This window comes from Hypanus sabinus, chromosome 3, assembly GCF_030144855.1.
Source record: "Hypanus sabinus isolate sHypSab1 chromosome 3, sHypSab1.hap1, whole genome shotgun sequence".
Lineage (NCBI taxonomy): Eukaryota > Metazoa > Chordata > Chondrichthyes > Myliobatiformes > Dasyatidae > Hypanus > Hypanus sabinus.
Genome location: NC_082708.1, coordinates 37,675,447 through 37,702,856, shown reverse-complemented (window position 1 = coordinate 37,702,856; position 27,410 = coordinate 37,675,447). Strand labels below are relative to the sequence as shown.

At 39.6% G+C, this 27,410-nt stretch overlaps 1 protein-coding gene across 1 annotated transcript in view; it reads left to right on the top strand.

Annotated features, from left to right (window-relative positions):
- brca2 (BRCA2 DNA repair associated) overlaps positions 1 to 27,410 on the top strand; it is a 110,548-nt gene that overhangs the window by 63,848 nt on the left and 19,290 nt on the right. The window contains exons 17-22 of the mRNA XM_059964110.1: positions 2,027 to 2,197; positions 5,082 to 5,481; positions 9,278 to 9,433; positions 13,869 to 14,016; positions 18,230 to 18,354; positions 26,254 to 26,452. Coding sequence (XP_059820093.1) covers positions 2,027 to 2,197; positions 5,082 to 5,481; positions 9,278 to 9,433; positions 13,869 to 14,016; positions 18,230 to 18,354; positions 26,254 to 26,452 — 1,199 coding nt within the window. The remainder of the gene's footprint in view (positions 1 to 2,026; positions 2,198 to 5,081; positions 5,482 to 9,277; positions 9,434 to 13,868; positions 14,017 to 18,229; positions 18,355 to 26,253; positions 26,453 to 27,410) is intronic.

Here is a 27,410-nt window from a genome sequence, read left to right as displayed (position 1 = left end):
AAACAATGGAAGATTTAATCGGGCAGATGAAGTTGGACATCAGCTTACAGCCAGCTCGTCGTGAGTTTCCCGCATGGTGTCTCTGCCTCCTGGAATCCTCTCCGAGACTGCTGAGTACAGGAATGCCCAAGGGATCTCCAAATGGCAAATCACAGGTTCCAACAATTCCAGAATCACATCCAAGATGAGGAACAAGTGTAAAAGATATAAAAGAAGCAAAATATATGGTTTCATGGACTATCCAGGAAATGTCAACCAAAAGCTCAAGATGGCTGAACGTCCTTCAAGCGGGTGAACCCTTGCAAGGTGTCAGGCCACAATAGTATTCTTGGCAGGGTATGGAAAACTTGCTATCAACCACCTGGCTGGAGTGTCCAGAGATATCTTCAACCTTTCAGTGCATCAGGGATCATGATTTGTCCTTCTAAATCAACCACGTGGCAATTGGGTTGCAGAAAAGGTGAGTACTGTTTCCAGTTTTCTTTGCTGCAGTATTATTGAAGACATGGTCGGATATTGTATAAGGGTTGAATGAGAAATTGTTCAACTTCGGAACCAAGACCATTGTAACATTAGTTGTTCAACTTTAGCTGTCATATCAGAACCTACTGATCTAAAATGGGGGGGAAATAGTCACCTTAAATCTGGGGGACTGCTTTGGAAAAGCCAAATGGAAGATAGTATTGCTAGAATAGTGTCATGTTATATGATTTACTTTTTGACATCGTGATTACTTTCCTTCACTCAGGCATGGGCATTTTGTTAAATTCTGTCACGTGTACATATTGAAATTGTTGATCCACCCAAATCCATTCTTGTTGTAGTGTGTAAAAATAAATAAATAAACTGCCCTAAAATAATAACATACAATATTTTTTGAGAATAATATTTGAGTTTTTAATAATTCACTTTTTTGTTTCACAACTAATGGAATACAGTTCAGCTTACATGGTTTGCTTCACATAAAGTATATTTAGTCCAATGTTTCTTTGGATTTAAATATATGTCACAGAGGATACTTTCTGTAGTTGTGTTGAATCTAATCAATTTTTGTCTCTGGCTAGTAGTTCCACAAAGAATCACTGATAGGATCCTCCTCTTGAGTAACCCTAATTCTTAACTTTTCCACAATAAAATATGCCTTGCACCTGACCCCAGAGCTGTACACCACGCAAGACTGGGTTGTGCAGTGCAACCCATTCATTTCGTTCAGATTATCGAGCTTAATTTAATATGGTCAGTACAGTTAACTAGAGAACTTGTCTTTCTTTACCTGAAAAGAGTCTTTTAAATTAATTTCTGGTAGCTGAAGGTTTTTTTAGTAATCTATTACTTTTAAATATTTTAATCTATTTGGATATTTAAATATTTTTGATTATCAGATTTGTTTCAGTAGTTTCATTCACTGTTTGACCATGGCAATCTGAAGCCTGTTGCATCTTCTGGGATTGGGTATTGGGATTCATTGCTTCAAGCCCAGTTCCTGCTCATGGTTCATTTGTTTTATGGGGCATGGGCCAGGACTTTGGATTGATTAATTTCAAGGAATTACAAAGGCAAGTTTAGGCAAGGAAATAAATAATAGGGCTCTTGTTGGACTGAATTCAGCATTATCTAGTCCATCGAGTCTCCTTTTTGAATGTTTTATTTCTGTTCCTTCCTGTAGTAAAATAATGGCTGTCCCTATTTTCCTCAATTCTGATACAGTTCCTCACAACAAAAATCTGTTGATTTTAGTGTTGAATATACTCAAACTGAGCATGCATAGCTCTTTGATAGAGTGAAGTCCAAAGATTTTCCACACTCCCCATAAAGAGATTTCTTCTTATTTCATTTCTAAATGGCTGACAACTTCCCTGAGAATATGCCTCATAGTTCTGGACCTACCACTAAGAAGAAATGGCTTCTTTGTATCTCTTTAGATTCTTGGATGAGATCAGCTGTGTATACATGTTCTTTTATGGAAAACTTGCATTTGATGTGCTTAATTTTATCAATGATATTGAGTGTCTTCTTTTTTTCCCAGAGCTCTTTTAGATACTCCTGGTGTAGATTCCAACCTGATCAATGAAGTTTGGGCCTATAACCATTATAGGTGGTTAGTGTGGAAGCTTGCTGCTATGGAGATTGCTTTTCCCAAACAGTTTGGTGGCAGGTGCCTGACACCTGAAAGAATACTTCTGCAACTTAAATATAGGTGATCTATTTAAATTAATTAAATATTTTGGTACTCAAGGTAGACATTTGATTTGTAATTGGTCTATTTTATTTCTCTCTCCCAAAATCGAAAGTTTGAAACTCTGCTACCTGTGTATGAGCTCATGCCATGTCACGTGGGCTCGTCACTCCTTTGTTCTTTATATCTTTGGCTGTAATATCTGTTTTATAATTTTCATGTTTATCTGCCAATCTCTCCAGAGTCTCAGCTATGTAATCTTAACCATACTGTCAAACAGCATGGAAACAGACTCCTTAAACCACTGAATTTACATCAGCCAAGCACCCATCAAGCTTTAAAGTCCAGCTTTTTTTCTCTTTCTTGCTTTTGTCATATGCCTTGTTTAAATCTCTTCATAATTCCACCCTTACAATTAGCTGCTATGATGCAAAGTTATGAAATTTCCTTCCTCTCAGCCATTCAACCCCTTTTCCATTCCCTTTAGGATTAGCTTTAAAGCCTGTCCACTTGATTAAGCATATTGTTATCTGCTCAAATTTCTTTGTGCTTGTATTACAGATTTTATCAGAATCACATTTATCATCATTGATTTGTATGAAGTGAATTTTGTTGTTTTGCCAAGACGTACAACCAGAGGACATGGGTTAAGGGTGAAGGGGGAAAAGTTTAAAGGGAACATTAGGGGAAGCCTTCTTCACACAGAGAGTGGTGGGAGTATGGAATGAGCTGCCAGATGAAGTTGCAAATACAGGCTCACTTTGAACATTTAAGAAAAACTTGGACAGGTACATGGATGAGAGGTGTATGGAGGGATATGGGCCAGGTGCAGGTCAGTGGGACTAGGCAGAAAAATGGTTCAGCACAGCCAAGAAGGGCCAAAAGGCCTGTTTCTGTGATGTAATGTTCTATGGTTCTATAAATTATAAGAATAAATAATAAGTACAAAGAAAGGAATAAATAAAGAGGTAATGTTCCTGGGTTCATGGGCTGTTCAGAAATCTGATAGCAACTCCCAGAAGCTGTTTCTGATTCACGGAATGTGGGTCTTCAGGTTCTTCCGTATCCTTCCTGATGGTAGTAATGAGAAGCGGGTCTTTAATGATGCTTAATGAGGTTCCATGAGATGATGAATGTCCTTAGTGATGCTGCTGTCTTGAGGCATCATCTTTTGAAGATATCCTGGATGCTGAGGAGGGGTGTACCTGCGGTGGAACTGGCTGAGCTTACAGCCTTCTGCAGTTTCTTGTGATCATATGCATTTGTCAATATCATTGGTGATATGCTGAAGCTCCAAATAAAGCAGAGCTGCTGCAGTGGCGCCTCTCTGATTACATCAGTGTGTTGGGGCAAGGATTGCTTCCAATATGTTGCTACCCAACTTCTTCCTGAAGTCCATAATCAGTTTCTTGGTCTTGATATTGGATACAAGGATGTTGTTTTGACACCACTCCCCTGTCCAATCTGTCTTACTTTTACCTGATAATCCTGTGATGCCTTGTGCTATTTTGCAATACTAAAGACACTATATAAATACCAGTTCTAGTTGGAAGTTGAAGTTTGTCATTTCCTATATATTCTTACCAGATTAAATGTGGAGCAAATTCTCTGTCTTAAAAAGTAGAGTTGTCAATTCAGGAATAAAAAGCTTGTTAATTCATTGTCTCCCAAGATTAGCAACAAAATCCTACATTGATTTAAGAGTTCAGTGTAGTTTAAAAGCATGCATTTGAAACTTTATGAAAGTGGCAAATAATCACTCAGTCTAAGTAGTCTGTAATGGTTTCTAATCCATCTCTGAAATAAAATATCATCCATATACTGTATGCTTAGTTGGTTGATAACATCTCCTTGGAGTGTATTGTTTTTGTGATCTATTGCACTTCAGTACTGTGCTCTAAGGTTGTATATTCTATGAATTTTTTGTGGTGTGGTACAGGTCCACAATCCCTTATCCGAAATCCTTGGGGCCAGTTGCATTTCAGAATTCAGAATTTTTCAGATTTCAGAATCCCTCCTTATTGGTTCTGGGACCCCCACCCCCTGTGAATACCAAAAAACATGTATGATCAAGTCCCTTATTTAACCTCTCAGTGCAGGTGTACTTTAGGACCCTGCGGAGCACCAGACCTATGCACATCCTCCCGTATACTTTAAATCTTCTAGATTACTTATAATACCTAATACAATGTAAATACTATGTAAATAGTTGTTATACTGTATTGTTTAGGGAATAATGACAAGGCAAAAATTTTATTTCCAACAAAAACTTCCAAATAAACATAAAACTATACAGCTTCAAACGAACTGAATCAAACACATGGTAAATGACTTATTGGGATAAATGTAGGATGTCACTTTCACTATAAAACTTCAGTAATTTGTCTTTCTGTTTCTTTAAATCATATACAGTGGTAGTTCCAACAACATATTCTTCTTTAGATGCTGCACAGACATACCACAATCAAGCTTCTGCAATAACTCTACTTTCTGCGTTACTGATAATGATAGATGCTTCCTTCTCTTTTTCTCATTGTTACCCATAGGGGTATCTGCAGCTCTTTTTGACATTTTCACAGTGAAATTAAACAGAAAGTCAACAATGAACACAAAATATCAGTGAACAGCAAATGCACGTGTAACCAGTATGAGCACTGAGCCACAACTGACGTCTGGTGGCCTCTGCTAATGCTGCCACGTCGCACCTGAGTGATGTCAGCTGTTGGCGAAAAAAACTTAGGTTTTCGGAGCTTTTTGGATTTCAGAATTTTGGATAAGGGATTGTGGACCTGTATTAGATGTTATTCTAGATACCCTGAGAAGTCTTGAATAAAAGTTGAGTAAGTGCAAATGGAAAATTGCAAATTATGCAAATGTTCTAATTAAAACAAATTTGTCATTGTAGATACGATGTGGAGATAGATCAAAGTCGGCGATCTGCCTTAAAAATAATCATGGAGCGGGATGACGTATCAGCAAAAACATTAGTGCTTTGCATTTCTAAAATAATATCACTGGGATCAAGATCATCCCAAAACAGCCAAAATTTTGAAGATGAAGTTAAAGATAATACAACTCTAATTGAGAAACATGCCACAGGATCAAAAAAGGATATGTCATTTGCAATTATTGAAGTCACTGATGGATGGTATGGAATTAAGGCCCTTTTGGATTCTCCGCTCACCAATTTGTTACAAAAACGAAGACTTGTTATTGGTCAAAAGATTATCGTGCATGGAGCGGAATTAATAGGATCACAGGATCCTTGTTCACCTTTAGAAGCTCCAGAGTCCCTCATGCTAAAGGTAAGAATAACAGTTGACCAGTTCTTTAACATTATTAAAGATATTCTGTATCGTTCTGCTTTGTTCTGATATATTGATCAATAAATATTATCTGAGAAGGATGGTAAACTTGTTCTTTAGTCCAGCTTTCTATCCTTCTGACTTAGCACTTTGGTAATAAAAAGAGATATCATATTTAGCTTCTGTGGTTTATCAGGCCTACTTAGTTGAGCTTCCTTTCTCACTTTGTCTTCGAGCAACGCAATTTGTTCAAGGTAGTTCACATTAGAAGTTGAAAGCAAGTATCTACACTTTACCTCTACTTGTTTTACATCATGCCAATGTGCTGTTCTATATGAATCTTAACCTGTTGCAATCTATTGTTACAAGTTTGAAATTTTCTGATGTTAAATGTTAAATTTTAACATGTAAGGAAGGAAAAAGTTAAATGCAGAAATAATTGCACCAGATATTGATAAAACTGGATATATGGAGGGGGGCATAGAAGGCTTGGATGAAATATAAATATGTCCTGCTTCCTTTGAGTTAAATAACCTATTTCTGTGCTGTCTACCTCCTTGAATGTTACACCAGTCAGTTGGGCTGAGACTGAGCTATAACATTGCTTCATTTATCCACACTTGTTCTCTATTGCCTAATAGCTTTAACTAATAAATCTCAAGTTTCAATTGATCCTGACTCCATTGATTTTTTCCCCCTCTGAAGTGGAAAGATTCTACAAAACTTTATATGAAAGTTTAATTATTTCCACCTAATATCCTAGCTCCATGACATTTATCCCACTGATAATGTTCTTTGCATTTCATTTATAAACTCAATTCACTATTGAAATACTAATAACTTTTTTACTTTTCATAATTATGTCAGTGCTAAGCCCTGTATAATTACAGGATCTGTATTGATTATTCAGGGGATGCATTACCATTTTGGTTTTAAAAATGCAAAAGAATCTCCATCTGTATTCAGCTTGTATGTGTCTTTGGTCATAATGGTGCAGTTGACTATTAATGTCTTTTGTCTTAACTAGATTTCCAATAGTAACTACTGTTTTAATCACAAGTTGTTCAAGATTGTTAAATACTATTTCCAGTACACAAGTGTAAAGGGGAATGAAGACATTGTTATTCCAGATCTGATGCCACTCAAAAAAACACTAAGATAATGTACAAATTTTTTAGAAAACATAATAAATATAAATACCCCAGAATCCGGTTTAATATGTCATGAAATTCATTTTGCAGCAGCAGTATATTGCAATACATAATAGTAAACTAAACTAAATTGAAATAAGATTTATATTTTTTTAAAGTAAGAAATAAATGAGCAAAAAGAAGACAAAAAAGAAAATGTGTATTAGGGTAGTGTACATGGATTTATTGCCCATTCAGAAATCTGTTGGTGGATGGGAAGAAGTTGTTCCTAAAACATTGGGTGTCTCTCTTCAGGTTCCTGAATCACCACCATAATTGTAGGGATGAGAAGAGCTGATATACGTAGATTATGTGTCCATAAAGTGACACTAGGCACAGGGGTGTCCATACATCAGGTGACTGACAGGAAATGATAAAGTGCTGTATTGGGGAGTGGAGGGGTGGGTTTGTGGCTGGAGATGTTGCTTGGCGAAAGAAACTATTTTTGAGTCTTCTTGTCCTGACGTAGATGCTGTGTAGCCTCCTTCCTAATGGGAATGGCTCAGACAATCCATTAGCAGGGTGGTGGGATCCTTCATGATGTTACTGGCCCTTTTCCAGACCCTTTCTGTATATATGTGCCTGATGGCAGGTAGACTGATGCCGGTGATGTTTTAGGCAGTTTTGCCTACCTGTTGTAGAGCCTTCCTGTTCACTACAGTACTGTTTCTGTACCACGTTGTGATGCTCTCACTTCACCTACTGTAGAAGGATGAAAGTATAGATGTGCATAGTCCAGTTCTCTTCAGCCTCTTCAAAGTAGTGATATTATTGAGCTTTCCTGATCACGTAGGGTGTGTTCTGGAACCATGCAAGGTTTTGCAAGATGTTTACTTACAGGAGTTTTATTGTGAGGCCTCTGATGTTGGTAATCATCTCCTTTGTATTGTTGACACTGAGGAAAAGAATATTTGCCTGGCTCCAGGCATCTAGCTCTTCCACCTCCCTGTTTGTAGGCTGTCTCATCATTGTTGGTGATCAGCGTACTTGACAATGTGATTACTTGAGTGCTTGGCCATGTTATGACCTATCTTTAAATTTTTGATTACAGAATGGTATACCTTTATGTGATATGCTATAACATTCTGATCAATTTTATTACAATAAATGAATGTACACGATTTATGTTGAGATGCATCTATGTGTTGCACTCTGTAAATCTTGTTTTTTCTTCTGAATAAAAATACTGTAAAAAGAAAGAGTGCTTGGCCATGCAATTATGTGCGAGCAGAGTGCACAGCAATGGGCTCAGCACACAACCCTGTGGCTACTCATGTTGAGGATGATTGGGAGGGAGGAGCATTTGTGCATCCTGACTATTACAGGTTTGTTGGTTAGGAAATTCAACACCCTGCTGAACAGTGGTGTATTTAGACCAAGAAAAACCTTATATTATGTTATGGAATGTTACCACTGTTACGTACCCCGTAACTGGGTGTCTGACCAGCAAAGATAAAAGAATCCGTTGGAGTCTGGTGGTACTATTTTCAAACAGTGTTTATTAGTAAAATATACAAATCAATATCAACAATGCAAATATATAGATAATACATGTTAGCAATACTAAACCTAAAAGTGTGGGTATAATAATAATCAATAATAAACAAGCTCTATCGATGTCTAGGGGATAATGAATTATCATATGTGAATATAAAGTTCAGTTCATACGTGCTGAAGTAGTTGTTGGTTCTTGTGTTTTAATCGTTGGGGAGAGAGAGAGAGAGAGAGAGCGAGCGAACAGTGACAGCTACAGTCATGCAAACCTTCCTTTATGTTCTTGATCCGTCGATGTGTTGTGGCCATTCAGGTATGACCCCTCTGTCCTTCAGCTAGACCGTTCTTCTGTGGTGGACTCGTCACCCAGGCAAGGGCGGACACACACACAAGCCCCCACCGGCCCTGCTATAACACTGAGTTAAACTGACCGATCCTTCGTTCGGTCTCCGATGCCCCACACTTCTCGTGAGTTCCAACACTCAAGCAGTGCTCACTAGTGTGTCTCCTGGTGTGTCTCACCCTTATCTGAAGCAAATGTTCCAGTCCCAGTATGTTTTCCTTTTGTATCTCTTTCTCTCTCATTAGCAGTGTGGTAACAGTAACAGTTTGTGATTCTCCCGGGGGGGGGGGACATGGGCAACTCTGTACCCTTCTGCCCATCAGAGTTGTTCATCCTTCATAACACCACACAAAAATATTTGGTGCAAATGGTTGAAGTAAGAAGTTAACAAATACAGGGTCCTTAGATCTTCATTTTGCTAACATTAACATTGAACCCAGACCTTCCCTTTGATTCTGTCCTCAGAGTTTTTTAATTCTATCCATTGCTGTGACTGTAAGCTATGCATTCTATCTTCTTCAAGTGGAATGATAATTACTGATTGGACATTCTGCTCCTTTTATTTGAAGTTCCAGTACAAGAGTTGGTATTGTAACAGGCTATATAAAGTGGTAAATAAAATAAAATATAATATAAACTGGCTAAGATGAGGTTGCATTAATCTTTACACTTGTACACAAAATTAGGAAAGGAAGTAAGCTTATCATGTGTCTGTCACAACAAAATTGCAAAATATCATCAGTATTTTAACAAGTGTGTCCAATTTTAGATTTCAGCTAATAGTACAAGACCTGCTCGATGGTATGCTAAGCTTGGATTTCATTGTGATCCTCGACCTTTTCTGTTGCCACTATCTTCTCTGTTTTGCGAAGGTGGAATGGTTGGATGTGTTGATGTAATTGTTCTAAGAATTTACCCAGTACAGGTATGGAAAATGATGCAGTTAAAATTGTTTACAATTTCTTGTTTTAGATGAGGTATTATTATTTTTTAAATCATAGTTTATCATTGTTAAATTAATTTAGCTTTTTAAATATGAATAATGCTGATAGGTTTTAAGTGAAATGCAAGTCTAAAATCTCGTTCTTGAAAGTCTTGTGCAATTTTCCTATCTTAGCTGTTTATTTTTCTCTAACATGGTTTTGATTTGTTCATCACTTGAAATAATGGGGTGAGAGCACTAATTAATCCACTAATTTTTATATTAAACTGATAATTGGATAAAACTACATATTTCCTGTCTTGCCTTTGGGTACAGCTGCCTAACGGTTAAATACTGTTTGCCCTTTCTCCTTCTGATATTTTACTTTTGTATATTTATGATGTAATCCATTGACTGGATTACAGGATTGGAGACAAAGTGAAGAAGCACAGTTCAGAGAATTGGCACTGGTTTCATTATTTTGTTCCAAATGTTGTTCTTTACTGAACTTGGAATTTATCTTTGACTGTAGAGTATATCTTTGGGCAGCAAAATTTTATCATAACTTAATAACACAAAGGAATTGTATAAGATTGAGATGTTAGGCTAAAATTTTGTTTAATGTTTTTAAGGTTTGCATTTTTAATTCTGTTATTAAACTTGATTGCACATGATTTTGACATGGTTGTGTTAATGTCAGTTAGGGGCAGATAAATCATTTTTAGAGAATGTCAAGAGTTTGTGGAATGTTCATTATTAACATGCAAAGTAGAACAGTACAACACAGTTCAGGCCTTTGGGTCCATGATATTTGTGCTGATCAAGCTAACAGTTTAAACTCCTCCCATATGTCTGCATGTTGTCCATATCCTTTGTTGATGTGCCCATCTAAATACCTCTCAAATATTGCTATTGAATCTGTTTATACCACCCCCATGGCAGTGCATTCTAGGCCTCACAAATCTCTTTTAAATATTACCCCTCTCGCCTTGGTATCAGATTACTAGAGGCATAGATTTTCCATCTAGGGAGAACTACTATCTACCCTGTCTTCGCAGCTTATAATTTTTATATTTCTAGAGAGTATACGATTAAGTTAAGATGGGAACATTTTAAGAGACCTGAGAGACAAGCTAATGCAAAGGATTGGTGCACATTTGGAATGAGTTGCCAGAGAAAGTAGCGGAGGCAGGTACTATAACAATATTTAAAAGGCATTTGGGTAAGTACACAGGTAGTAAAGATTTAGACGGATGTGGGCCAAACGCATACAAATGGATGAGTTGCTCCAGAGAAAACAGTCCAGATTTATCATATTAATCTGATCAAGGCATCATAATGAACCTCTGGCACTTTCTCCAAAGCCTCTTCTCCTGAAATGCAGCAACCAGAAATGGACACAGTACTCTAAATGTGGCCTAACCAATGTTTTGTTGAGTAGCAATCTGATGTGAAGCTTTTATACTCAGCGACCTGACTAATAAAGGCAATTATGCTGTATGCCACGTTTATCTACTTGTATTGCTGCTGTCAGAGAGGTATGGACTTGCATCCAAGATCTCCATCTACATCAGTTCTCCAAAGGGTCATGTCATTTGCTGTTAAATCTTCCTCTTCCATTTGATTTCAAATCTTAATTTTGAATTCAATATACTAGTTCTCCATATTCCTATGACTTGATCTTCTAAATCAGTCATATCAATTAATAGATAAATCGCTGTGTTGAATGAGAAAAAAGAGATTGGTAGACATGGTGGTTAAGCTTAAAAGACCCAGCTCTGTACTGCTAGGTATATCATACACCTTGGGTTATTGCCGTAAATCATTCTCTTTGAATAAACTATGATCTTATATTTCAGTGACATCTTTTGTTTTAGTGGGGGTCTAAACTTGAGCAGTGAAGTCCTTTCCTTGAGGTGGAATTTTATAGTTGGGATGCAATTAATGAGCTTTTTGCTTAATTACATAACCTTGTTCAGAAAGGCTGGATGTGAAAATACAAGCAAAATATTTATTTTTGTAATTTTATTGTAGTCTATCTGATAGGTTTAGCAGAAGATGTCTGACTCCCAGCTCCAATCCTTAATCATGAACCTACCCTTGGTCCAGAATGGCACATATTCAAAAATAGTCATTGTTTAAATTTGCAAAATAGAAGACATTTTACCCATAACCTGCGGGTTGCCGTGTTGTGTATGATTTGTGTCCTGGGATGAAGATGATGCGACTGAGGCACATCACTGAGATACTGCCTGGCCTGCTGAGTCCCACCAGCATTTTATGTGTGTAAGGGGCTGAGGAAAGCAAGTAGGGGGCATGAGAAGGCCTTGGCGAATAGGGTAAAGGAAGACCCCGAGGCATTCTTCAATTATGTAAAGAACAAAAGGATGACAAGACTGATTAGAGGTAAAGGTTGGGAAGATGTGCCTGGAGGCTGTGGAAATGAGCAAGGTCCTCAATGAATACTTCTCTTTGGTATTCACCAATGAGAGGGAACTTGATGACGGTGAGGACAATATGAGTGAGGTTGATGTTCTAGCATATGTTGATATTAAGGGAGAGGAGGTGTTGGAGTTGCTAAAATACATTAGGATGGATAAGTCCTCGGGGCCTAACGGTATATTCCCCAGGCTGCTCCACGGGGTGAGGGAAGAGATTGCTGAACCTCTGGCTCGGATCTTTATGTCCTCATTGTCCATGGGAATGGTACCGAAGGATTGGACGGAAGCAAATGTTGTCCCCTTGTTCAAAAAAGGTAGTAAGGATAGTCCAGGTAATTATAAACCAGTGAGCCTTATGTCTGTGGAGGGAAAGCTGTTGGAAAATATTCTTAGAGATAGGATCTGTGGGCATTTAGAGAATCATCGTCTGATCAGGGACAGTCAGCATGGCTTTGTGAAGGGCAGATCATGTCTAACAAGCCTGATAGAGTTCTTTGAGGAGGTGACCAGGCATATAGATGAGGGTAGTGAAGTGGATATGATCTACATAGGTTTTAGTAAGGCATTTGACAAGGTTCCACATGGTAGGCTTATTCAGAAAGTCAGAAGACATGGGATCCAGGGAAGTTTGGCAAGGTGAATTCAGAATTGGCTTGCTTGCAGAAAGCAGAGGGTTGTGGTGGAGGGAGTACTTTCGGATTGGAGGGTTGTGACTAGTGGTTCCGGGACCTCTACTTTAGTGATTTTTATTAACGACCGGGATGTGTGTAGAAGGGTGCAGACGACGCAAAGGTTGGTGGTGTTGTGGATAGTGTTGAGGATTGTCGAAGATTGCAGAGAGACATAGGATGCTAAAGTGGGCTGAGAAGTGGCAGATGGAGTTCAACCCGGAGTAGTGTGAGGTGGTACACTTTGGAAAGACAAACTCCAAGGCAGAGTACAAAGTAAATGGCAGGATACTTGGTAGGGTGGAGGAGCAGAGGGATCTGGGGGTACATGTCCACAGATACCTGAAAGTTGTCTCACAGGTAGATAGGGTAGTTAAGAAAGCTTATGGGGTGTTAGCTTTCATAAGTCAAGGGATAGAGTTTAAGAGTCACGAGGTAATGATGCAGCTCTCAGAAACTTTGGTTAGGCCACACTTGGAGTACTGTGTCCAGTTCTGGTCGCCTCACTGTAGGAAGGATGTGAAAGGGTACAGAGGAGATTTACCAGGATGCTGCCTGCTTTAGAGAGTATGCATTATGATCAGAGAATAAGGGAGCTAGGGCTTTACTCTTTGGACTGAAGGGGGATGAGAGGAGACACGATAGAGGTGTACAAGATATTAAGAGGAATAGACAGAGTGGACAGCCAGCACCTCTTTCCCAGGGTACCATTGCTCAATACAAGAGGATATGGCTTTAAGGTAAGGGGTGGGAAGTTTAAGTGGGATATTAGAGGAAGGTTTTTTACTCAGAAAGTGGTTGGTGCGTGGACTGCACTACCTGAGTCAGTGGTGGAGGCAACTACACTAGTGAAATTTAAAAGAGTGTGAGACAGGTATATGGAGGAATTTAAGGTGGGGTGTTATATGGAAAGCAGGGTTAAGTGTTGGCACAACATTGTGTGCCGAAGGGCCTGTACTGTGCTGTATTATTCTATGTTTTATTACTTTCTAGTAATCATTCCTCCTTGACTTGCCTCATTTACCCTCTCGGTCTTTGCTTTCTTCTCTTAAGCTTTGTCAACTTTGCTGTGTTTGATTCTCTGGCACTTATTACTTGTTCCTCATTATCTCTGGTGCATCCTCATTTGCTCCATGTTGCCTCTGGCCTAGATAGTTTTATTGTCCAGCTTGTGTTGCTGATTCTGTAATTTCTAGTGCATATACAGTATATTACGAATTAAAGTAGTTGAATATAGAGTCTTTCTCCAGAGATATCTGATGGACATTTGTTTCACTGTATAATTTGTGCTTCTGCAAAGTGAAGTGATTTTTTTTTTAATTTCTTCAGTGGATGGAAAAAAGCAGCAATGGGACATATGTCTTCCGGAATGAACGGGCAGAAGAACGGGAAGCTCAGATGCACTATGAAATTCAGGAAAGAAAGCTGGAGGTGTTGTATACCAAAATTGAAGCTGAGCTACAGGATCAGGATAGAGGTAATGCAACTCTAAATGGATAACCTTTAAAGAAATCAGACATGTTTGTATAAAAACATTATTTCCTCAGTTTTATTTCATACTTGTAGCAGTAATTAAATAGTTTTTAATCATTGTAAATGCATTCATAAACCTTTTCACAGATTATGATTGCATGTTTGTATTTGTGCTCTGTAATAAATGGTTGACATTTTGCACTAATCTATGTTGACAAGCACCACAGAAAAGGCACTTGGATTAGATCCAGATCTCTGGCATTGAAGTAGCAATGCTTCTTACTAGCTGTGTCGTTGTACCACTGTGCATTATTTCCTCATTACTTCTAGTTCATTTCTATGATCCAAGTTGTGCATCTGAGAAGTATCACATCTGCAGAAGATTTTTATAGTAAATGTCGCTGAAACCACTTGGTCCACAATGTAATTTGGGTGTCTACACAGGGTCACTCTGTAGTCCTGTGGTGGTCCTCATTTTAAGAGCTCTGTTTTAAGAGCACCTCTAGCTGATTAACATCACATAGCTCTTAAAAGAAAAGGCTTGAGAATCTAAAGGCTACAAAGATTGGCTGAGACTATCAGGTGCTTCTTTGAAAGCAAGCACCAATTCCAGCAGTCCTCTTACTCGGTGTAGACTCCAGGTCGGGCTCTGGGTCAACCCGTATCTCTTGTGCCAGAGGCAGACATTGGTTCCAATGGAGAATCTTGACAGGCCCATTGCCATCCTCACGTTTCACCTGGAAAACTGGTACATTCGGCATCTGACTCTCCACTACATAATCAGTCAGCTAAGTTATGCTTCCCAGGTAGCCCCAAATTCGTTATGAGGACTCGGTCTTTCAGCATGAATTGAGAGAATCTAACCTTTTGATAATACCTCCTCTTATTTCTTTTATTCAGCTTGGCAGCCTGACCTCAGCTAATGCATAAGCCTTTTTAGCACCCTTCTCATATCAGGCACATACTTCAGATAAGTCTTCGGTGGAAGGCTTTCTTCACCAGTCCAAAAACAAAGGTTAATGGGCAAACTCGCCTTGCACACAAACATCAGATAATATGGCGAGTACCCAGTAGCTTCATTTTGTGTACAGTTGTAGCAATATGTTGACGCTACTTGTTCTCCTTGCTGATTTCCAAGGTTCTAAGCATGTCTAGCAAGGTCCAATTAAACCTCTGTGGCTGGGGATCACCCTGTGGGTGATAAGGCATAATCCTTGACTTCTCAACTCCAAGCATGCTCAGTAACTCATGTATGAGCCTACCCTCAAAATCCCGTCCCCGATCACTATGTATCTGCCTGTTGAGACCATAATAAATAAAATACTTCTCTCATAACACTTTGGCCACTGTGGACACCCTCTGATTCTTGGTAGGAAAAGCTTGCGCATATCTGGTGTAGTGATCCATAATGACGAAGATATTTGCCATGTTTCTGGCATCTGACTCAATTGACAGGAAATCCATACGCACCAGGTCAAGGGGCCCTGCACTCTGCATGTGGGACAACGGAGCACCTCGTAGGCAGCGGCTTCCTTTGTATGCATTGAATACATGACTTGTAGTACTCTTCGACCTCCGGTTTCATTCGGAGCCAGTAGGTTCAATCTCTGAACAATCCATAGGTCTTTCCAACCCCCAAATGTCTAGAATCATCATGAAGTGACTTCAATACAATCCTTGGATACTTCTCAGTCAGAACCAGCTGGGAACACAGAGGCCGATCCAGAGGTGATGTGACCTGATATAGGGCTTGGTTCCTCAACTCCATTCTGGGCCATTCTCTCAGTAATGGAAGCACCACAGTGTGTTTCGTCTTCTCCGTTTGGACCATGTCTCCCTTTTCGACCGCTGACCAAATGGTACCAATGCCTGGGTCATCTCGCTGAGCAGCTGCCACTTCTCCAGCACTCAATTCTGATAACTGGTTTGTCTTCAGAGCAGTCAGGTTACTGTAAGCTTGTGAAATATCATCACCAGAGGCTCCCAATTGAACTACTGCTCAGTCCTGCCCTTGCCTTCCCTCTGCCTTCACTGTGATGGAAAACTGGCACATGTCTTTCACTCCCAGGGTAGTAATACTCTCCCACTCTTTGTCCCTGTCAGGACAAAGCATCAACATAGAAATATAGAAAACCTACAGCACAATACAGGCCCCTCAGCCCACAATGCTGTGCCGAACATGTACTTAGTTTAGAAAAATAGAGGGCGATGTGTAACCCTAGGTAATTTCTAAGCTCCATATACCTATCCAGTAGTCTCTTAAAAGACCCTATCGTTTCCGCTTCCACCACCATTGTCAGCAGCCTATTCCACACACTCACCATTCTCTGTGTTTAATAAAAATAAACTTACCCTTGACATCTCCTCTGTACCTACTTCCAAGGGCCTTAAAACTATGCCCTCTCGTCTTAGCCATTTCAGCCCTGGGGAAGAAAACCTCTAACTAACCACACAATTAATGCCTCTCATCTTATATACCTCTATCAGGTCACCTCTCATCCTCCATCTCTCCAAGGAGAAAAGCCCAAGTTCACTCAACCTATTCTTGTAAGGCATGCTCCCCAATCCAGGCAAAATTCTTGTAAATCTCCTCTGCACCCTTTCTATAGTTTCCACATCGTCCTTGTAATGAGGTGATGAGAACTGAGCACAGTACTCCAAGTGGGGTCTGACCAGGGTCCTATACAGCTGTAACATTACCCCTTGGATCTTGAACTCAATCCCACGGTTGATGAATGCCAATGCATGGTATGCCTTCTTAACCACATAGTCATCCCTGCACAGCAGCTTTGAGTGTCCTATGGACACGGACCCCAAGATCCATCTGATCGTCCACGCTGCCACGAGTCTTACCATTAATGCTATATTCTGCCATCATATTTGACCTACCAAAATAAACCACCTCACACTTATCAAGGTTAAACTCCATCTGCCACTTCTCAGCCCAGTTTTGCATCCTATCGATGTCCCACTGACAGCCCTCCACGCTATCCACAACACTCCCAACCTTTGTGTCATCAGCAAATTTACTAACCCATCCCTCCACTTCCTTATCCAGGACATTTATAAAAATCACGTAGAGCAGGGGTCCCAAAACAGATCCCAGAGGCACACCACTCTTTGACCAACCTCCATGACCCGTTACAACCACTCTTTGCCTTCTGTGGGCAAGCCAATTCTGGATCCACAAAGCAAGGTCCCCTTGGATCCCAAGCCTCATTACTTTCTCATTAAGCCTTACATGGGGTACCTTATCAAATGCTTTGCTGAAATCCATAAACATTTCATGTACTACTCTACCTTCATCAATGTATTTAGTCACATCCTCAAAAAATTTCTGTCAGGCTTGTAAGGCACGACCTGCCCTTGACAAAGCCATGCTGACTATTCCTAATCATATTATGCCTTTCCAAATGCTCATAATTCCTGCCTCTCAGGACCTTCTCCATCAACTTACTGAAGTAAGACTCACCGGTCTATAATTTCCTGGCCTATCTCTACTCCCTTTATTGAATAATGGGACAGCAACATCTGCAACCCTCCAATCCTCTGGAACCTCTCCTGTCCCCTTTGATGATGCAAAGATCATTGCCAGAGGCTCAGCAATCTCCTCCCTCGCTTCCCACAGTAGCCTGGGGTATTTCTCATACAGTCCCAGTGACTTATCCAACTTGATGCCATCCAAAAACTCCAGGACATCCTCTTTCTTAATGTCCATATGCTCAAGCTTTTCAGACCACTATAAGTCATCCTTACAATCACCAAGGTCCTTTTCCGTAGTGAATACCGAAGTAAATTATTCAGTAAGTGCATGTTAAAAATCTCCCATGACTTGGTATATATTGATTATCTATCACCTTGATATTTTAGGGAATATGGCCTAAATTATATCAGTATTAGGAAATTATACCAATATCAGCCTGGTGAACTTCTGAAACAACAAGATTTTTGTTAGACCTTGCTTTGGACAACTCTGTCCTGGAAGACAAATGAAAATAAAATTACTCGCAAAGTGCAAGGATAAATACCCACTGATGAGTGTTTACATATGCATGAACATGTACCTAGTGGAATATAATTATTGTAATTAAATATAGAAACAAAGGAATAGTAAAGATTTACAAATCTTTCTAATCTGATTGTGACAGACAAGATGTGCTCCTTTAAAATTTAAGAAAATGTATGGTTGACATTGAAAATTCTTGTTTTTTTTTAAGTTAACGAGAAGGAAAAGAGGGAACACAAAGTGCAGTTGTTAAGTGAGCAACAAATCATGATGCTTCAGGATGGGAAAGAGTTGTATGAAGCAGTCCTGAATTCTTCAGATTCATTATCTGTTGAGGTAAAAATACATGTACTCCATCTGTTTCCTTTTGCATATGTAGGTACCTACTCTAAGTTATTATACCATGAAGATCAAGGACCAGGCATACACAGTAAATCCAAGATTCAAAATGGTTTTAATGAAAAACAGCACCAACATGAAAAAGACAAACTATGCAAATAACAAACAAAAAGTAATAATAATCAATAAGTAATAAATAGATTATGAGATGAAGAGTTCCTGAAGGTGAACTCATAGGTTGTGGGAACATTTCATTAAGGCAGTGAGGGTTGATAACTGTTCCTAATCCTTGTGGTGTGAGTCCTGAGGCTCCAGTGAGGCAACAGAGAGAGGAGAGCATGGCCTGGATGGTGAGGATCTTTGCTGATGGATGTTGCTTTCCTAAGACAGCACTCCATGTAGATTTTCTTAGTGGTAGGGAGGGCTTTTAAAAAATAAATAAATAAATAAATCTGACCAGATTTCCATTCCCTGCTGCTTTTTTTTTTAAAGTACTGCTTGGAAAAAATGCATATCCTTTCTTGTAAAGACTTTACAAATGTCACTTAGAAAATTCTGTAGCGATATGAGGAAAAACTCTTGTGGTCAGATGAGACTAATGGGGAACTTTTTGGCCTCAACACTAAGCAGTACATGTGGCACAATTCTGATGCTGCATATCAGCCAGGTAACACTATCCCGACAGCAAAGTATGGTAGAGGTAGCATTATGTTATGGGGATGCTTTTCAGCAGCAGGGACTGGAAGTCTGGACAGGATTGATGGAGGGATGAATGCTGCTAAATACAGAAAGTTCCTGGATGAAAACCTGTTAGGATCTGGCAGAAAGCTTACTCTGGGGAGGAAATTCATCTTTCAGCAGGACAACATGTATTACCCTGAGATTTCATTTCCTTGTCAGTGTTTACAATAGGATCTATGAAAAACTACACAAAACCAAGACAAACAACCAATGTGCAAAAGACAAAAAATTATGCAAATATAAAAGAAAAACAAAATGATAATAATATAAATAATATACAAAACACACAATGTTGAGTTCTTGAAAGTGAGTTCATAGGTTATAAAATCAGTTTAGTGTTGGGGTTAGTGAAGTTATCCACACTGGTTCAAGATCCTGATTGTCAAGGGGTAATATCTTCCTGAACCTGGTGGTGTGGGACCCAAGTTCCATCTTCACAGGGCATTGTTATAGTATCGTCAAGAATACCTTCCATCCTGGTCAGTGCTTTCCCTTGAAAACCCAGACTACCACTGTTATCAGAACCAATCACCTCTTTCTCATCGCCTTCCTGATGATGCTGCCAGTTTCTTGTGCCCTCAATTCTACCACTTTTGTTATTATTGCCTTGACAGTTTTGCAGTACTAATCTTCGTACCATTGACTTGTCTTGTGCTCTGCGCTATTTATGCTGTTTATTCTGTGAGCTTTATGGGAACAGATTTTATTGCACCTCTGTGTATCTGACAGTAAACTAATATGATCTGCAGAGTGTAAACTTTGCAACAGTGCAATGTCTAGTGCTAATCACATACAAAGCGGCATCTTTCTGTTGGTGTGTCACAGTTTCAAAGCCAAAAAAAATTGCATGATCTGCCAGTCAGGCTCACAGAAGTCGATGCAAACAGTAATGTTTTTGTGCTTCAAGTTTGAAAAAAGCTAACACTAACACTGGCAATGTGCAATCAAGTAATTGATAATGCCATTGTTTGCAATGGCTTAAGACATTTTGTTGTATTTTGACTGTTAAGCATATATTTTCTTACATATAATTTGTCTTTGTTTTCCTTGTCTGAATGATTTTCCATATTGTCAGATTTTTGTCATATTTACTGTTTATTCTGTCAGCTTGGCTTGATTCTTTTAATTCTGGTTAACCTAATTAGTACAGCTGGGATGTAGTCTGATTATATAGCATTTGCCATTTCAAGTGCTCTTAAATGGCTCTTCATATTAAATGGAGTTAATTAAATTAGCTGAAATTTGATTCTGTAAAGGCGGTGATCTCAAGAGAAAACTGAGGTGTGTCAGCCCACTTTTGGCTAAATATGGTTGTGAATGCATCAAGCTTAAGTGCTCAGATGCATGGCCCAAGTGGTGGTGCTGGTTGAATGAAAGTGAATAATAAAGGTATGACTAGAAGAATAAATGGGCAATGACAAATCAGATTATGAGAGGAGAGACTGAAAAATCTGGAAATGAAACTAGAAAGACTGATTGCCTTAAGTACTGAATTCAGTGCAGTCTGGTTGGTATATTTTCAGCTTTCCCGGTAAGGGAATTCCAAATATTATGATAATCCCTAATGTTCAAGTCATGTTTCTCCTTGTTTTCTTTATGGAGCTTGAGTTTGGATTTTTAATAGTGTGACATTCTGGGGAGGGAAGGGGGTGTGGTTGAGAGCCCACCCCTGCATTTCTAATGACCGCGCTGTTTATTGTGCTTGTGTTAAAATGCTTCCATGAGATGATGGTGGGAAGTTCAAGTTCATTTTAACTTGGGTTATATATGTGTATTTATTTGTATATGTGTTTGTGGGTTGCCCTGACTGTAACAGGAGTGTGTGATTATTGCTTTCTCCATCTGTATGTGAATATGGGGGTTCTCTCTCCAGCTCGTAACACCTTGTCTATTTTTGTGTTTATCACAATAAAAATGGTTGTTGAGTTAAACGATCTTACTCATCTGTCGTCATGAACCAAATGCTCGCTACATTGGTTTCAGGAGTGTGATTAGAAATTGACAATGAGATTGAAGAGCTGCGATATTAGATAGACTAGGCTCATGAGGCTAGTCCTGGAGAGAGGACCTGAGAACCAAGTATCATGCCTTCCCAGGAAACCCCACAGGGCAAGCGTACCCAGTCTCCCCAACCCAGAGTTATGACAGAGCGCAACCCTTCATCTCCCTCTTGGCTCGCACCAGGGAACCCAAGATGCTGCAGCCATGGGATAATGAGCAACATCGCAGACAGAAAGCACCAACACCACGGGGCCAAGAGGAAAACCAGTAGACGTCAACAATTCATGCCGTGGGGTCCATCCTGAAGCTCCCTAGATACAATGGTACGAGCTGCCTGGAGCCTTACCTGGCACGTCAAACTTGCTGCATGGCATAATAGGTGGAGCCCCACCAAGATTGTGGTTCACTTTGCCCTGGCACTGGAGGAGGGTGCCCTGCGAGCCCTCCTTGACCTAACGCTAGCTGAGCAGCATGACTACAGAGCCCTTATATTGGCGCTTCAAGCGGAGGCCATGAGGAAGCAATGAGTGAAGAACTGTGCAGCAGACAGTGTTGTATAGGAGAAAGCCTGTGGGGGCATTTGCAGCAGATCTCAACCACTGCTCAGCATAGCTATCCTTAATTCGCTCTCGTGGCCCAAGAAGAGCTTGCCCTCCACACCTTTGTAAGGGCGCTAACATTGGAGTGCCTTTGGCAGCATCTTCGCCTGTCATTGCCATTGTTGTTGGACAAGGTGCTGACAGAGGCAGAGAGGGCAGAAGCAATTTTAGCCTCTCCAAAGTGTTGCAGCATTGCCCCGAATGCCGCGAGAAAGGCCTAACCAGTGCCTTGCTGATCCCGCCACAAGCCACGAAATGATCTCTGCTGCCGGTGTGATGAGGCAGGCCGTGTGGCCCTGGACTACCTCACACCATTACCTCACCATGCCACAGCCCAGTACAGCCATTGGAAAACGCAAGGGGGTGGCACCACCTGAGACCTCCAGCAGAATCCTTCAGTTGTTGCTTCTACAGGTGGGTCATTTGGGAAGAGCAAGGCTTGTTCATGGACTGCATGGGAGAGGGCATTAGATACTGTGCATTGGTGGACACGGTTAATCATCATCCATCCAGGTGTCCTCCCCAACATGGACCAGCCATACCTGCCCAGGTGGACAATGACTGCAGTCCAGCTAGCTACAGTCACTGGCAACTGTCCGCCGATGACTGGGTAGAGGTGGCTGTACATCACAGTAGGGAAAAATATAGTGGGGCATGAGGTGTAGCTAGTCAACATCCAGGAATCCAGCATCATCGAGCTGGATTTGCTGTCCCATTGGGGGGCCTGTGTGGATGTAGACCTCCCTACCATTGACCAACAGCTGCGTAGCAAGTGGGTGAGTGATCCAGTGTTGGTTCAGGTGAGGAGGTGGCCGCGTGTGGGACAGTGGCCGGAGTGGGCAAGGTCTCCACCCTGGATCCAGAAAACAAAGCCCTATTCTCTCAGTGGGGAACACTGGGGGGGGGGTGTGATGGGTAGCTGTGCCAGCGATGGCAGTTTTCTTTCTTTCTTTTTAAATCTTTTTATTAATTGTAAACAAACATAAATGAAACATGAATACAAGGTGTTTGAGAGTACATAATTAATAGTTTAAATATACATTCAGATATATAATAATAAAAATATATAACCTCCCAAACTCAGAACATTAATGAACAAAGAAGCAAAAAGAAAAAAAAAAGAAAGACCCCAAAAAAAAAGGAAAAAAAAACAAAAAAAAACACTAACCAACATGGGCCATTGAATAATATTACGTACATATACAGTAGTGCCAATAACTCTGAACCTCCATCCAAATAATTAAGGATAATATAAGTAAAGTTTAGGAAAAGACAGTTCAACTCATATGAAAATGTTGAATAAATGGTCTCCAAGTTTCTTCAAATTTAACGGAAGGATCAAAGACCACACTAATTTTTTCTAAACCCAAACAAGAGATAGTTTGAGAAAACCACTGAAATACAGTTGGAGGATTAATTTCTTAACAATTCAATAAAATAGATCTTCTAGCCATTAATGTAACAAATGCAATCATTCGTTGAGATGAAGCGGATAAACGGTTATTATCTGTCATTGGTAAACCGAAAATTGCAGTAAAAGCATGCGGTTGGAAATTGATATTTAAAACTCTTGAAATAATACTGAAAATATCTTTCCAATAATTTTGTAAACAAGGACAAGACCACAACATATGAGTCAATGAAGCAACATCAGAATGACATCTATCGCAGGTTGAATTAAGATGAGAATAAAATCGAGCCAGTTTATCCTTAGACATATGAGCTCTATGTACAACCTTAAATTATATTAGGACATGTTTAGCACAAATAGAGGACGAATTTACCAATAATAAAATTTTTTCCCATTGCTCAGTAGATATAGGACAATGCAACTCTTCTTGCCATTCCTTCTTAATTTTTTCTGATACATCTGACTGTAAATTCATGATCATCTTATAAATGATGGCTACTAAACCCTTTTGATAAGGATTAAGGGCTAAAATTCTTTCTGTTATGTCCAATGGACATTCTTTCGAAAAAGACCGTAACTCATTATACAAAAAATTTCTAACTTGCAAATATCTAAAAAAAAATGGGTTTTAGGTAAATTATATTTATTAGATAGCTGTTCAAAGGACATAATGTTATCATCCAGAAACAGATCACGAAAACATGTTATACCTTTTGTTTTCCATAAAAGAAAAGCTTGATCCATAGATGAAGGCCGAAAAAAATAATTAGATATTATAGGACATGATAAAATAAATTTATTCAAACCAAAAAATTTACGAAATTGAAACCAAGTTTGTAATGTATATCTGACTATAGGATTAGTTATCTGTTTATTCAATTTGAATAAAGAGAAAGGAAGTAAAGATCCTAAGATTGAAATCAGTGAAAAATCTTGCACAGATTTATATTCCAAATTTACCCATTGTGGGCAAGTAGCTATAGTCAATTCTTGTGTCCAGAATATTAAATACCGTATATTAACTGCCCAATAGTAAAATCTTAAGTTTGGTAAAGCCAAGCCACCCTCCTTCTTAGGCTTCTGTAAATATTTTTTGCCCAATCTAGGATTTTTGTTCTGCCACAAGTAAGAAGATATTTTAGGGTCAATAGTATCAAAAAAAGCTTTAGGAATAAAAATTGGTAATGCTTGAAATAAATATAAGAATTTAGGTAGTATCATCATCTTAATAGCATTAACTCTACCAACCAATGACAAAGATAGTGGAGACCACCTAATAGCAAGTTGCTTAATTTGATCAATTAAAGATAAAAAGTTAACCTCAAATAAATCTTTGTTTTTTAGTAATTTTAAGTAAAATAATCTGTAACAATTTTATATGGTAAATGTTTATAAATTGGAACTTGCATATTTAATGGAAATATTTCACTCTTGTTAAAATTCAATTTATAACCAGAAAAATTACTAAATTGAGCAAGCAAAGACGAAATAGCAGGGATAGATCTTTCAGGGTCAGATATATATAATAACAAATCATCAGCATATAATGATACTTTATACGTCCTCTCCCCATAGGTAATACCCAGAATATTAGGTGATTCACGAATAGCTATAGCCAACGGTTCTAAAGCGATGTCAAATAGTAAAGGACTTAAAGGGCAACCTTGCCTTGTACCACGAAATAGCTGAAAAAAAGGAGATCTTTGATTATTGGTAAAAACCGAAGCTAAAGATTTATGGTATATTAATTTAATCCATGATATAAATTTTGAACTAAAATTAAATTGTTGCATTGTAGTAAATAAATATGGCCATTCAACTCTATCAAATGCTTTTTCAGCATCTAAAGAAATAACACATTCTGGTATTTTAGATGAAGAAGTATAAATAATATTAATTAATTTTCTAATGTTAAAAGATGAATAACGATTTGGCAGTTTTCTAACAGTGACAGACATTTGCAACTGGTGGCCCCCTGGGGGCTCCACCACGGTGCTGCAATTGGTACATGGGCTGGTCAGGGCGAGCTAATTTGGGGTTGCAAAGACTTTGGGCAAGCTGTGCAAACATTTTTGGCTTGGGTACAGGCAGAAATGGAGCTGTTTGCGTACCGCTGCAGTGCTTGCATGTCTCAAACCAATCTTGGGCCACCAGTCTAGAGTGCTAGTGTTAGCAGTACATGGAGGGGGCCCCAGTATGGGTCTACTGCCCCTCCCAGAGGAAGGGGCTATCCCCTAAGCTGGGAAACCACTGGAAGAGGTGCTCAACTGCATCTCCGATGTGGTATATCAGGTGCAGTTGCCTGAGTGGTGGAAGGTAGTCATATTGCACTGGGACCGGCTCGCATGGTATCAACCCTTGCTTCCCACCAACCCTGTGAGTCAGAAGGAAGGAAGTGACACTCCCTGTGCCCTGCTTCTTGCCTCACCAAAGAGTGTCTCCCCTGGGGGAGGGGGATGTGAAATCCAGAAAACCCCCAGTACCCCAGGCAGCAGCATGAAGTACCACTGGGACTTTTGGACTTTGTTATGGACTCGGGTTGCCAAAGGTGGCTGACCCCTTGGGCAGGGGTAGTGTGACACTCGGATGAGGGGGGGCATGGTGGTCAACAACCCACATCCTACATTTCGAATGACCAGCGATGCTTCTTGTTCTTGTTTTAAAATGCTTTCATGGGATTATGGTGGGAAGTTCGACTTTATTTATTGTTACGTTTTAGCTTGGGTTATACAGTTATTCGCACATGTGTTTGTGGGTCACCCTGACTGTAACCAAGGTTTGTGATCATTACCTCCCTAATCTGTATGTGATAGAAGGGGTTCTCTCCCTGGGTCATAGTGCCCGGTCTGTTTTTGTGTTTATCACAATAACAACGGTTATTCAGTTTAACTTGCTTCCTTGTCCGTCATTATGCACTGAATTCTCACCACAATATCTTGAGCCTAAATTGATACCCATTATGTTGAAGCAAAGCTTTATCTGGGTGTTTCCTCACCAATTTCTCTATTGCATTAAGATCATTTTTCAGTAGAAATGGGTTTCTGTGTAAGCATGCAGGTTATTATTGATTGACTTATCTCTAAATGTTGTGATTTTTAATGATATTCCTTAAAATAATTGATATATATCACATTGACATTGCAGGCTTGTTTTACTGAACAGCAGTTAAAAGCTCTGAATAATTACAGACAATTGTTAAAAGAAAAACAACAGGTCTGGATAGAGGCTCGATTCAGAAAAGCATTAGAGGATGCTCATGATAACGATAGCTGTGTAAAAAGGAATGTCGTCCCATTGTGGAAATTATGCATTGTGGACTACAAAAGCCATGATAATAATGCTGGTGAGTGTACAATGGGAGTTAAACATTATTTAATAAATTTATGGTAATGTTCGCTTCTACCTCCTACCTAGGATCCACAAACCTGACTGTCCTACTGACTCTGCCTGTTCCTGCTTCATTGAACTCGTATCCTAATACCTCAACTCTATTCTATCCCCCTTGGTTCAGTCCCTTCACACCTACATCCGCGACACTTCTTAAGATAAGACCATAAGATATAGGAGCAGAAGTGGGTGGGTCATTTGGCCATTTACTTTGCTCTGCCATTCAATCATGGTCTGATCCAATTCTTCCAGTCACCCCACTCCCCTGCCTTCTTCCCGTGCTCTTTGATGCCCTGGCTAATCAAGAACCTATCGATCTCTGCCTTAAATGCACCCAATGACTTGGCCTCCACAGCTACTCGTGGCCACAAATTCCACAGGTTTACCACCGTCTGACTAAAATAATTTCTCCACATCTCTGTTCTAAATGGGCGTCCTTCAATCCTGAAGTCGTGCCCTCTTGTCCTATCTTCCCAACCATGGGAAATTACTTTGCCATATCTGATCTGTTCAGGCCTTTTTAACATTTAGAATGTTTCTATGAGATTCCCCCCTCATTCTCCTGAACTCCAGGAATACAGCCCAAGAGCTGCCAGATGTTCCTCATACAGAAACCCTTTCATTCCTGGAATCATTCTCATGAACCTTCTCTGAACCCTCTCCAATGTCAGTAAACACAAGGAAATCTGCAGATGCTGGAAATTCAAACAACAACACACACAAAATGCTGGTGGAACACAGCAGGCCAGGCAGCATCTATAAGGAGAAGCACTGTCAACGTTTCGGGTCGAGACCCTTTGTTAGGACTCAATGTCAGTATATCCTTTCCAAAGTAAGGAGCCCAAAATTGCACACAATACTCCAAGTGTGGTCTCACAAGTGTCTTATAGAGCCTGAACATCACATCCCTGTTC